Source organism: Ochotona princeps, chromosome 6 (assembly GCF_030435755.1).
Source record: "Ochotona princeps isolate mOchPri1 chromosome 6, mOchPri1.hap1, whole genome shotgun sequence".
NCBI classification, from domain to species: domain Eukaryota; kingdom Metazoa; phylum Chordata; class Mammalia; order Lagomorpha; family Ochotonidae; genus Ochotona; species Ochotona princeps.
Genome location: NC_080837.1, coordinates 69728272 through 69741070, shown reverse-complemented (window position 1 = coordinate 69741070; position 12799 = coordinate 69728272). Strand labels below are relative to the sequence as shown.

At 41.4% G+C, this 12799-nt stretch overlaps 1 protein-coding gene across 8 annotated transcripts in view; it reads left to right on the top strand.

Moving 5' to 3' along the window:
• DDHD1 (DDHD domain containing 1) overlaps nucleotides 1-11223 on the top strand; it is a 78657-nt gene extending 67434 nt beyond the window's left edge. For 4 of the 8 annotated variants that reach the window (XM_004584829.4, XM_012926903.3, XM_058666456.1 and 1 more), the window contains 4 exons: nucleotides 1488-1740; nucleotides 2741-2932; nucleotides 5708-5791; nucleotides 10533-11223. In XM_004584829.4, coding sequence (XP_004584886.2) covers nucleotides 1488-1740; nucleotides 2741-2932; nucleotides 5708-5791; nucleotides 10533-10714 — 711 coding nt within the window. In that variant the 3' untranslated portion in view covers nucleotides 10715-11223. Of the gene's footprint in view, nucleotides 1-1487; nucleotides 1741-2740; nucleotides 2933-5707; nucleotides 5792-10318; nucleotides 10489-10532 lie in introns of those variants that run through there. The other 4 variants (XM_004584831.3, XM_004584830.4, XM_058666455.1 and 1 more) reach the window with 2 other exon arrangements.
• The last annotated feature ends 1576 nt before the right edge of the window (nucleotides 11224-12799 follow it).

Below are 12799 nucleotides of genomic sequence, written 5' to 3'. Positions count from 1 at the left end.
TAAGCATTTCATTAATGTACATTCATTGTGCTCACTCTCTTATAATTTGAAAGCAAACTTGAGTTTACAGATGAACTCTGAACTCTATTCTTTGTATATTTTAAACTCTGTAATTTTGTAGAGGAATGATGTTTTTAAAATTCATTTTTAATTGAAGTATAGATTTACAGGGAGAAGAAGAGACAGAAAGAGAAGCAGCTTCCATCCACTGGTTCACTTCCTTACCGGCCGCCATGGCAGGAGCTGAGCTGATCTGAAACCAAGAGCCAGGAGCCAAGAACTTCTTAGTCTCCTGCATGGGTACAGGGACCCAAGAGATTGAGCTATCCTCTACTACTTTCCCAAGCCACAAGTAGGGAGCTGGATGGGAAGTGGGACAGCCAGCACATGAACCGGTACCCATATGGAATGCCGACACGGGTAGAGGCTTAGCCTTAAGCCATGGCGCCACCCCCATTTTTATTCACTTTATAGCTCTTGTAGATTTTGGTTTGATTTGGTTGTTGGGTTTTGGGTTTTTGTTGTTATTGTTGTTTTTCTTTGAAAGGCACACCAACAGAAATCTCCCCATCTGCTGGTTTACTCCCCAAATGTTCCTAACAGCCTGTGCTGAGGCAGACTGGAGGCAGGGTATGAGCACTCAATTCTGGTCTCCTAAGTGGATGTCAAATCCCAAGTACTTGAACTGCCACCTGCTGGCTTCCAGTCTTCGCATTAAGAAGCTGGATTCAGGAACAGAGAGGCTCAGCTGGACCAGCCACGCCAGCCACTGCAGGCATTCCTAGCCACATCCAAACAGCTGCACCACATGTCTGCTTTTGTGATCCTTATAATGTCAGAACTGTGCTAAACACTGTTTACCAACACTGCTGCTCCTGTCCCTCTGAAGGACGCTGAGGCTGTGAAACCTTGTGTTCCACGGCCACATGGACTTCACAAGTGGCAGAGACCCCAGCATGAGCTTGGGGAATTGTGATACCACGTTGCCTTTTTTCTGTATCCTCTACATTTCACATCAGATGGATGGTTTTAGGTGGCATTGGAGTTATGCTGCTACATTAATCTGAAAACCTATTTGAAAGGTTTAGTTAGAGCTCCGAGAATTTTAAAAATGGACCTTATTGGCCAGTGCTGCCCATCACCATCCACTACTTTGTCAGACCAGCATTAATCGAATTGTCAGATGATATAATCCTAGTCAGAATTCACCCATTTCTCTAAACAGCTGATTAATGATACTGTTAGCCTAGATGAACTCCAGTTGTTTTCTTTTTTGTGTCATAATCTCTTCACTTGTTTAGGATTTGTGATCAAACCAACTGCATATTAACATTGAACAAATAGAAATATGTGTTGGAAATATTCATTGTGGATTTTTTTTTGGTAATTTCTTAAGGTCCACTTGCCATATAGTAAAATAAAAACAGTTACTAAAGTTCAAACATTGTTCTTTACTGTTGTGCTTCTTTGAATTTTTTTTAATGAAGGCTTATCGATTAGAACCGTTAATACTGAAGCACTACAGCAACATCTCCCCTGTCCAGATCCACTGGTACAATACTTCAAACCCTCTACCTTATGAGCACATGAAGCCGAGCTTTCTGCACCCAGCCAAAGAAGCTACCTCAGTTTCCGACAACGAAGGCGTTTCAGCCGTATCCAGCCCTGTGACCTCACCTGTCTTGTCCCGCCGGCACTATTCAGAATCTATAACAAATATAGGCAAAGCAAGTATATTAGGTAATTTACTCTAAGTGTTCCATATCTATGAATAGAAGCACTTTTCATATAGACATTTAATCAGAGGGACTTGAAGACAGTCAATATATTACAAAACTTGCAGCACTTAACCCCTGTGTGTAGGATTAACCACTTCTCTCGCTGTTCATTTTTGAGGACTAAAGAGGAAAGTCAGACCCTAAGACTGTTTTGTCACTGTCAAGTTTTAAATTATGAGATAGTTGGATGGACCAGAAAGAGCAAGCTTGTAAGAATCCAGCCCTTTTCATCTTGGCCCTGCTGCATGCTTAGTGGGAGATCTTGAGCAAATCTCATGCTGTTTAATTCTCTGCTTCCTCATCTGTGAAATCCACAAGTACTTGTGTACTATGGGGACACATCATCCTGTTATCTGAAATGTTCTAGTTGCTCAAACTGTGAGCTTCTTGGGAGCAATATGTATATTTATTTTCCCTTTGAATGATCTCCAGTGCTTACCCAGTGTGTGTTTTAGTCCTGGAACCCACTTTGATGCCAGTTGAATTTGTCCGTTGCTTTTGGTTACAAATTGCTTTAACATAAAATGCCACAAGATGGCACTGTAAATAAACTTTAGCTACTGTACTTATTTAATGTTTCACATTGTCATACCCAGTTTATTGGTAGCTTCTTATAACATCACCACATTATTTTGACAGTAGGCATACTCATAGTAAATATATACCCATGCCAATGGCATGACTCTTCTAAACAATGGACAGTGGTCACCATAGTGAAATAGAATATTGTTTCTTCTGGTCCTATATGCTATTTCTGTGAAGTTTATACAAATCTTATTCAATCCAATACCATTTTTATTTGGAAATGTACTATATAAATGACAGTTTTCTTAGGTTCCCACCCTGGAAAAGCATGAGTGAGGCCTCATGCCTCTGCCAATTGGCTGTAATGGTGGGTGGTGCTCTTTAATTTGAAGTTCGGAGTGACTCACAGAATGACTGCCTTGTTTTTTGGAATACAGGGGCTGCTAGCATTGGAAAAGGACTTGGTGGAATGCTGTTCTCAAGATTCGGACGGTCATCTACATCGCAGTCATCCGAGAGCTCGAAGGACTCAATGGAAGACGAGAAAAAGCCAGCTGCTTCTCCCTCTGCAGCCACTGTGGCAACGCAGACTCTGCCACAGAGCAGCTCTGGCCTTCTTGACTCTGCATGTTAGTTCGCACAGTTCTTTCTCTAAGTTTATGTTCTTTTTACAACTGGAGCTGAGTAGGAAGGTTTAAAATGGTAACATTAGCCATCAACTCTGAGATCTAAAGCATACCTTACCTTCTTACATTTAAAAAAAATGATTTCCAGGTAAATGCACTTTTATTTTCTGCACTAGTGAATTAATGTTTAGAACACAAGTAATCAGAACCTTGTGGCAGCAGAGTCCCAAATAACAAGCATAGATCTCTTGGGGGTAAGTATTCCCTATTCTTTACAAAGTAGATTTCTGTTCAAATGATCCTCTGTATCTTAGATTCCTGTAAGTACTTCAAAGCTATGCTGTGTCTGGTCTTTAGACTTTTTTAAAACTGCTCTTCCAGAACCATTCTGTTGCCAATCCCTCAGCTCCCTTCATCCAATCTAATTATAAGACCATCAGATCATGGCAGTTGTGCTGAACCTGCTGTTTGCTTTCCAATCCTGTCACAGCTGTCTAGTGTGAAGGCCATGTTAAAGAAATGAGTGAATGAAAAAATGATGGCTATATTGGCCTTAGCATTAGACTTGAATTTTATTTAAGTTTTTCCAGTAAACATACGAAGTGTAAAGGTTGACTAGTTGTAAAACACTAATATGCTTAATATGTATTCACTTCCAGGGATCTAAACTTGAATATTTTTGTAATTGTCAAGTAAAATAAGTAGTGTTCTACTTCTCAATTGATGTGTAAAAGGAAGCATAGATTCTTAACTAGGCATTCCCTTTTTGTTACTTTAGCAAAAAGAGAAATGTGCTTTCTTTCCCTAAGCAGATTTCATTCCCAGTATACTAAGATGGTCCTCTACTGTGACGGCAGTTCTGAACTTCAAAACACCCAGGACATGTTGTCATCCTTTAAACTTACAGTTCCAGGACACAAGTGCAGGTGTGACTAGCTCCCAAGCTTTCCACAGTCACTTGCTTTCCAGGATGAGTGATAACTAGGCTTGACCGTTCCTGTTTGGTCAAAGCATTCTTTTTTAAAATTTATTTATTTGTATTGGAAAGGCAGATTAACAGAGTGAAGGAGAGAGAGAAGCATGTTCCATCCACTGGTTCACTCCCCAAGTGTCTGCAATGGCCAGAGCTGAGCTGATACAAGGCCAGGAGCCAGGACCTTCTTCCATGTCTCCCACATGGGTGCAGGGTCCCAAGGCTTTGGGCCGTCCTCCGCTTCTTTCGCAGGCCACAAACGGAGCTGGATGGGAAGCGGAGCAGCTGGTTCATGAACAGTGCCCATATGGGATCTCGGTACATGCCAGGCACGGATTTAAGCCACTAGGCTACTACACCAGGCCACAAAAGCATTTTTAATGTAATTTAGTGTGCCACACTCTTGAGTACTAAAAATTTTATAATTACTTGTCTTTTGAACATTGTCTCCAAAGTTCTTTTCAGACTTTGACATTCATGTAAAATTTATATTTTAGCTTTTCTGTAAGAACTGTACTGGAACTGATTTGAGTTTTCTTTTTTTGCTTAATATCAAAAATATAATTGTAAAGATACAAGAATTTGTTGCGACATGCAGATGTCAAAACTGTAAAACCAGAGAAAAAATAATTTCATAGGATTTTTTAGGAAAACAGGTAGAAAGCAAGATTCTTTGTAATGTTGTTATTATGCAACAATAATACTACAAAACACTAGGATGAATGAGGAATCCAGAGGAGCAGAACAAGGTGTAAACTCCAAGAATGTAGAGAGAATCCAAGATAGAAGAACTGCGTAGAGAAATCACATGGAAGGCAGGGACCTTGCTGTTGGGTTGTATCACATCACAGTGTGTTGGTCATTTTAACAACATCCATATTCAGTCATTCATGTCTAAATTTCTGATCTTAAGGTGGCAGATTTCTTGTCAACTATAGATTTAACTAAATCTGAGTTGTTTGTTAGCATTAGTTACATACATTCATCTCTAGATATAAATGCTAATTACTAAAGCTGGACTCAAATTTCTTCCTTTGAAATCAAATCTGAAGGCTTGCCTTGCTAGTTCTTTGACCTGCTTCAGTAATGTACTCTTCTATGTAATCCTGACTTACAATTTCTAATATCGCAATTGTGCCATCTTGTCTATATCTTGCAAATCATTCAGACTTTTCCTCCTACAATTGTCCTGGATTTGGGTGTTGTGATGCGGTCATTCCGGCTTTGCTTCCTTCTTCTCCTCATGTGATGGCTTCCATTCTTTGGGGTGATCCTTATTCTGAAGCTCATCTTTGGTTCTCACTCTCTGAGGGGCAGGTGCTCACAGCCTTGCGTTCACAATCACTGAGACTGTTTCAAGAGTAAGACTATCTCTTGAAATCCACTCCATTTTCTTCCAACTGAAGCACCTCACATAGCTGTTCTTCATTTCTTTTATGAAAAGTCCAGGCTTTGGGGGGTCTACTAATTCATTTCTGTCCTCCTGTGTTGGTATTAATGAAAAGAAAAAAAAAAAACTTCCTTTCAACATTGTTTTGCCTCTTGGTTACCAGCTAAAAGTTATAAATTTAAGGGCTATTTAGATGTTAACAGCATATACATTATATTTCAACGTTAATTATGCTTACATTTTTTTATGAAAGAATACCTCGAAAAAAAGCAGTGTATACTTCTGTATGTATGCTGGCTCTCCTCCAGTTATTCAAGGTGCTGGCCTAACATTTGGCTACTGCCTCATTGATTGAAGGCCATTTTTAACCATCAGCCAATCCTTTACAGTGTCTCATTTTTTGTTTTTTCCACAGATTTCAGACTTCAAGAATCCTTCCTTTATCTCCCACAACTTCTTTTTCCGGAAAATGTAATGCAGAATACAGATAATACCCTCGGTATGGTATATGTCAGGAATAGCTCTCAGAAAACTGGGACTGATTTGCTTAGTGTTCTTCCGCTCATTGGAACATGGCTTCAGTTCTTCTGTGAGATCAGCTTCTCTGTCACCACCATGTTATGTGTATTTTCTAATCTTATGGTGTTCCTGAAACCTGAGTATGGATTAGGCACTTAAGGTGCTAAAATATTTCTGTACCCTTTTTCAAAGTGGGACCTGTTTAGTGAGGTGAAGAAAGCGTTAGGCCATTGTGTTTCTTCAGATGTTTCACAGGTTCTCTGTTCTTTGTTGTAACCCACTTTGATACAAGAAGGTCTTGGTGCAGAGAGCTGGAGCATCTGGTTGCTGCGGATGACCAGTAGCATTCCCCCTTAGGCGGTAGGCGTGCCTTAGCTGACACCTGGCTTCAGCCAGGGACAGATTCACTTTGAAAGTAGTATTGGTGAGTGCCAGGGACATTTTCATTTTCTTCATTTTCATCATATTCTGAATGCATTACTAGGAGTTAATCTTTGTCAGTTTTAAAGTGTCTCATGGCTAACTTCACATCCATAGCTTCTCTTTTTTTTTTTCTTACGTACTGGGTTTGTGGTTTCTCACTTTGAATTAAAAAAAAAAAGATCACAGGTTTTTCCTTTGGCTATTTAACGATGCTTAAATTTATATTTTATTGCTGGTTTACATAAATATTTCCAGTTTTCAAAAATTCTCTTTACTTGATACTTGCTCCAGAATTGTATTTTTACAAGCCTGTTTTTGGCTCCATAGCAATGGAAATATGTTGGTCTAATTCTATGAATTCTCCCCACAACATAATCTTAATATAAGTGCGGTCTCTGCCCATATAACAGCCAGTCACTCCTGTAAAGAACTAACTTGATTTAAGCTCTTCCCATTTTTAGTTTGAGAAAGGAAAGGGAATCACTGACACATTTGTCCTGCTGTCAGGGAGCCTGATACCTCAGAGCCATCCCAGCTTACTGTTCCTTATAAACACAGCAGGTTTGGGTGGGAATGTTTATATGGGTCTGTCTTCTGTTCTCATTTAAGCAACAATTTTTATTAACTGTTTAGTATGTGCCAAAAAACCAAGATGAAACACACTATAGTACAAATACAGAGAGCTGGAATGAAAACTGGGAAGGCAGATGTCTGCATAGGTAACTGCCTATGGCAGCATGGGATGAGGCACGTGACCGAAGTGCAGAGGTGAGGCCCAGGGCCTCTGCTCTGAGCAATGAGGAACTGCTGCACCCGGAGGGATCCTGCAAGGCTCTGTAGGAAGGTTGGCCTCTGGGTGTACACGAATACAAGGATGCTGCCGGGAGAGGCAGCTGCAGGAGCCAGACCACGGGCACACAGCACCCGTGGTGTATGCAGTACTCTGTTAGTTCCCTTGAGGAAAACTGAGGAGGAAGGGAAGGGAATAGTTCTGAATACAGTTAGGAAAATTTAGTAAGCCGAGTTGTGGACAAAGCAGCAAATCCGACATTCCGTGAAGTTTCTCATATTGCCATCCAGTGTTAGGAAATTGAATATCTTCCAGGATAAATTTGGGAAAATGTTTCTGACAAAATAATTGACTAGAACACCCATTTAAGTGATGGTGTTGCTTTTAAAATATATATATGGTGTGTGTGTGTGTGTGTGTGTGTGTGTGTGTGTGTGTGTGTGTGTTTGAAAGGCAGGATGGCAGAGTGGGAGAGACTGAGAGATAAAGAAATCTTCCGGGCCCGGCGGCGTGGTCTAGCGGCTAAAGTCCTCGCCTTGAAAGCCCCGGGATCCCATATGGCCGCCGGTTCTAATCCCGGCAGCTCCACTTCCCATCCAGCTCCCTGCTTGTGGCCTGGGAAAGCAGTTGAGGACGGCCCAATGCTTTGGGACACTGCACCCGCGTGGGAGACCCGGAAGAGGTTCCAGGTTCCCGGCATCGGATCGGCGCGCATCGGCCCGTTGCGGCTCACTTGGGGAGTGAATCATCGGACGGAAGATCTTCCTCTCTGTCTCTCCTCCTCTGTGTATATCTGGCTGTAATAAAATGAATAAATCTTTAAAAAAAAAAAAAAAAAAAAAAAAAAAAAGAAATCTTCCATCTGCCAGTTGACTCCTACAATGTCCACAATGGCCAGGTCTGGGCCAAGCCAGAGCCGGGGGCATGAAGCTTCCTCTGGCTCTCCCACATGAGCAGGGGAAACTGAAGCATCCTCTGCTGCTTTCCCAGGCACATTGGCAGGACCAGGATTCAAGCAGGCACTCTGAAAAGGGAAGCCAGGCCCTGCAGGCAGTAGCTAAACTGGCTGTATCACAATACCAGCCTTTGTTACACTTTCTTAAGACAGTTAGAGGCTATTCTTAAATATATTTGCAACTATGATAATTCACAAATTGTAAATATCCCTTATGTGTGCAGTAATTAACCATGTGAAATGTGTAGTTTCCAAGAAGAACTCTAAACGTGTTTCTTGTGAATGAGTCATCATTCCTTTGGGAGCATGAGTACTTAAGTGTTTTCTTGGTATCTACTTGGAGCCCCAACCCATGCAATTATGGCTATAATTATTACTTGCAAATAATACAACTTTATGACTTGTTAGGTTTTGGAAATTTTGTCTCCAGGAAATTGAAATGTTTTCAGTAAATGGTAAAAACCTGACCAATTTAGTACACATTATATAGTAGAAAGATGATCTGTCACTTCCTGTTATTTTGTTTTCCATGCAGTATTCATGTTGACAGTTCTTACACACATAATTCCCTGGTGTGAGTGCAGTACTGGTAAAGATATAAGCTGGATTCTTAATTCTTCTGTACTGGCAGAACCCACCTAAAGACAGATTTTAAAAGGGCAGGAGTAATGACCTTGATTAGATTCCCGCTTCCCTCAGGCATTCTTATCAAGACCTAGTTAATGTTTTAGTCCCTACTATAGGAAAGGCAGTGCTTTGAAGACAGTACAGGCATATCCACTTTCCTCTTGTCTTTTCATCTTCCCATATATGGTACTGGGATGAATCTACAAATTAGCACCAATGGGCCCAGCACAGTAGCCTAAGGGCTAAGTCCTTGCCTTGCATGTGCCAGGCTTCCATATGGGCACCGATTAGTGTTCCAGCTGCTCCACTTTCCATCCAGCCCCCTGCTTGTGGCCTGAGAAAGCAGTAGAAGCATTTAGACCTTCTGTGGGGGACCCAGAGGAGGCTCCTGGCAGCTGGCTCCTAGCTTTGGATCAGCTGCAGCCATTGCAGCCACTTGGAGAGTGTATATTTTACGAGCATTGTATAGCATAATTGACATTTATACCTCCTAGGCGTATAAACCGCCTGTAAAGCTGCGTTGGTAGATTCCTGACCATGCATCAGGAATGCATCAATGGATAAACAGTAGTTGTGTTGGCCATTTAAAAACGCTAGAAGGGACTACCATAGCATGCGTGGTTAAAGCTCAGCGAACTGTTTGCAGGAAATCATTCCCTCAAGTCATGAGCTTTCCCATTTGTGATGACCAGATTCCCAGTGTAGAGCAAAACCCACCTTCCCCAACCTTCGTCTTGTTTTCCCAGTGTTTACTTCTCACATCCTTTGCTGCTCTGAGCAAAGAAAGCAACCAGTAAGCGTATGATTGGTGATGACCAAGGCACTTTTGGCTTTTGTTGAAATGGTAGGATGGTGCTGTTTGGGCCACTGACCATTATAAAGGAGTTCCTGAAGGTCAAAGTGTCATCTAAGTGTCCCTCTGTACGGATATATTAGTGAGTCCACTGAACGTCTCTTAGAGGAGAGTTAGGAAACCTCATTCACATAACATCCAAAATCAACAGCTTAAAAAATGAGCCTGCTGCAGATGTGTTGAATTTTGAATCCTGCCAGCAGTTGCCTGGTTTCACAGGCCTTATACAGCCTGAACATTCCTCACCCCTGCCCTAGAGCCTTGATTTTTCAAGGTAATTTTTCTCAAGCAGGTATTACAAAGACTTTGGAAGTATTTTAGAAAAGACCATTGAGTTCACTGAAATAGTTAAGCCAGCATTGTTAGAAGCACAGTCCTTCATCCCAAGAAGCCCCACTGTTCTCCTGGTTAGCTGTCCTATCCTATCACTCAGTTCTTTCGTTGAGTGAACATCAAGTGAGCACTTGTATGTCCTGGCGTGTTAGACTGGGTGACCTGACTTGGGTGTGAGGTGGCTACACAGCAGCAATTCTGCTTGGTGGGAAAGAGAGCATTCTAGGACTATAAAAAGACTCTTATCTTTGAGTACATCCCCAACAGAACCAGTTGATAAACAGGGCTTCCCTCATTAAGAGACACTGAGTGGTCTGTTATGCTCCTGTGGGCACTGTTGCATGCGAGTCTGCCCATAATTCTTCAAGGGAGGTATTTTCCTTATAACAGATTAGGCACAAAGATAAATAAATGGCTTTGCCAGGACTTGAACCCATCTTAGTGGGATTTTGCTTTATTTATCTGTTTTCTGCTTCAGAAATACTCAGTGATACCAAGTATATATTTTTTCATCTTCTTCCTCTAGTGTCCCCTACTAGCTGGAGCATACAAAAGAAAGGGCTTTATGAGTGGGACCCCGAGCTGCGGAACTTCTTCTGAGTGTTCCTCCCACAAGATAACAGTGGAGAATTTCTTAAAAAAAATCATCTGTTAACTAAGTTGTTGGCCTCAACTCTAGTAAGTTTATATAGAACCTATCTTATTGTAACCTTTATTCATTGAACCTTTTCTCTTTGCAGTGGAGTTGGATCACAGAATTGATTTTGAACTGCGAGAAGGCCTCGTGGAGAGCCGCTATTGGTCCGCTGTCACATCGCATACTGCCTATTGGTCGTCCTTGGATGTCGCTCTCTTTCTCCTAACCTTCATGTATAAACATGAGCGTGACAATGATGCAAAACCCAATTTAGATCCAATCTGAACTCTTGAAGGACATTAATGACTCAAAACCGATTTTTTTTTCCCTTGTTTAAATGGTGTGTTTCAAGATGTGGAGATTTCAGGAGTAAATTGTCTCAGTTTTTTTGAGGGGCAAGAAATATTTGAATTTAAAAGCACTTTATTTTTTCTCAATGTTTTCAGTCCTACAGAAGTTATTTATAGTTTACATTATTTCAATTATGAATCTGACAGAATCCGCTGCAGCGTGATGAGTAAAACCTGGAAATGAGGAAGGTTTGAGTCAACTGCATGTGAACGTCATAGATCACAACCTGACCTAGCCCAGATACAAAGGCCTGGTGACGGATGGATTCCAGTGGACTGGCCGAGATGTCTTAGAAATCTGAAAGGGCTGAGATAGAATGTATTCTCTGTAAAGATTATAAGTAGTGTTTAGATTTCTACGAAAGCTTGCATTTCCACAAGTCCTTTGAAAAAAATATAACATTTTAAATTTTTCAACTTAACTTGTTTAGAAAAGACTAATACTTTAAAAGAAACAATATTTGAAATACTCATAATTTATTACCTCTAATTGCTTTATTTCAATATGAAACATTACATATTTTAATATTTCTTTTGAACATAATGTAAGAACCACATTTATTTTCTATAATGTTTGAGACTTTTTTCTCAGAACTCCCATCTTTGTACTCTTCAGATGAAAATATAGACACTGTGGCATATTTTCAGGCTCCTTTTCCATTAAAAAGCTTTTTCCAAAAAGTAATACTAGCTCAATTACTTTTTTCTTTAAATATTATTTCACGTGTACCTCAGAGAAAGCTGAATTTTTTCTGAACTTGACATAAAGTACTCCGTATTGGGTATATCTCAATAAACTTGTCAGCAAGTTAATGTTTTTGAAATTGGGACTATGGCAACTCTTTCCGGTTCTAAAAATTTGTGTGCCAAACAGTTAGCATACCACTAACAGATTTGATTGTGGGTGTGTTGAGCTAAATGGTGAGACACAGGGCCCAGGAACTCAGGACTCTGGGCACCCCGGCAGTCTTCCTCACAGCAGTCCACAGTGCTTTTCATCTGAGGAGCTCAAAGTACTGCAAGAGGTAGGCACTCAGCCGTCCTGCTAGCAGCTCCTTAAGGCGAGTGAGTGATTCTCCTGTTCCAGGGTAACCCGCCAAGACTCCAAAATGCTGGAAGTGCCCGGCTCCCGCCTCCGCACACGTCTACCTGTGCTGAGACTGAAGCCTCATGCCATGCATGACCTGCAGGCAGTAATTATAGTGGCAGTTCCCAGTTGGAGGAGGTGACCCTCAAGCTGATGTGCTCCCCTGTGTGCGTGCTCTGTGGCCCTTTCATTCTGGAGAGGAGAAGGGACCCATGGCATCCCTACCACAGCGGACCCTTGCTCTCCAGCAGTGCCCTCCAGCTTCCACTGAGGGACTGTCTTGACCTCCCTTGCAGGGGCCGTCTGAACCACTCCTTTCTCTGTAAGATAAGCAGTGGCTGTGGGTGGCAGGTAAGGTGTTCCCCCCGTACAGCAGTGTTGGTACTGTTAACTTCTTCAGCCTCGCATTGAATTTGCACAGCAGAAAGTGCTTTTTAGTGTTAAAAAAATTCCCTGGGCTCCACCACCATGACCATGACTCACTAGGAAATTCTTACTATAAAAGGACTTTAGTGAGCAAGGCTGAAGTGATCTTTCTCAAACTTTGAGATTCCTATGAACTCAGATCATTTTCATGGCCTGTCATTTAGTAGGTCTGATTTAGTTCTCAGGAAAATTAAACTCCTGTCATGTGACTGACTCAAAAGGGACTGGAGCGTTGGTGCCCATAGGTGGTGTCACAAACGCCTGTGTTCAAGGGTTCCATTCTTCACCACTGAAACGCGAAGAATCCTTTCTACCCAAGAAGAGTGGAAACTGTCAAACCTTTGAGCTGGATATCCAACTTTATTTCTTAGTGTGTTCCTATAGCCAGAGGAATCCGTCTGCCTCTTTCGTTCATACTGAGAGAAGTCAAACTTAAACACTTGGAGTTTATTTGAATTATTGGAAAGAGCAACATCTAGAACCCCTTTTCTCAAAATAGATGTCCCA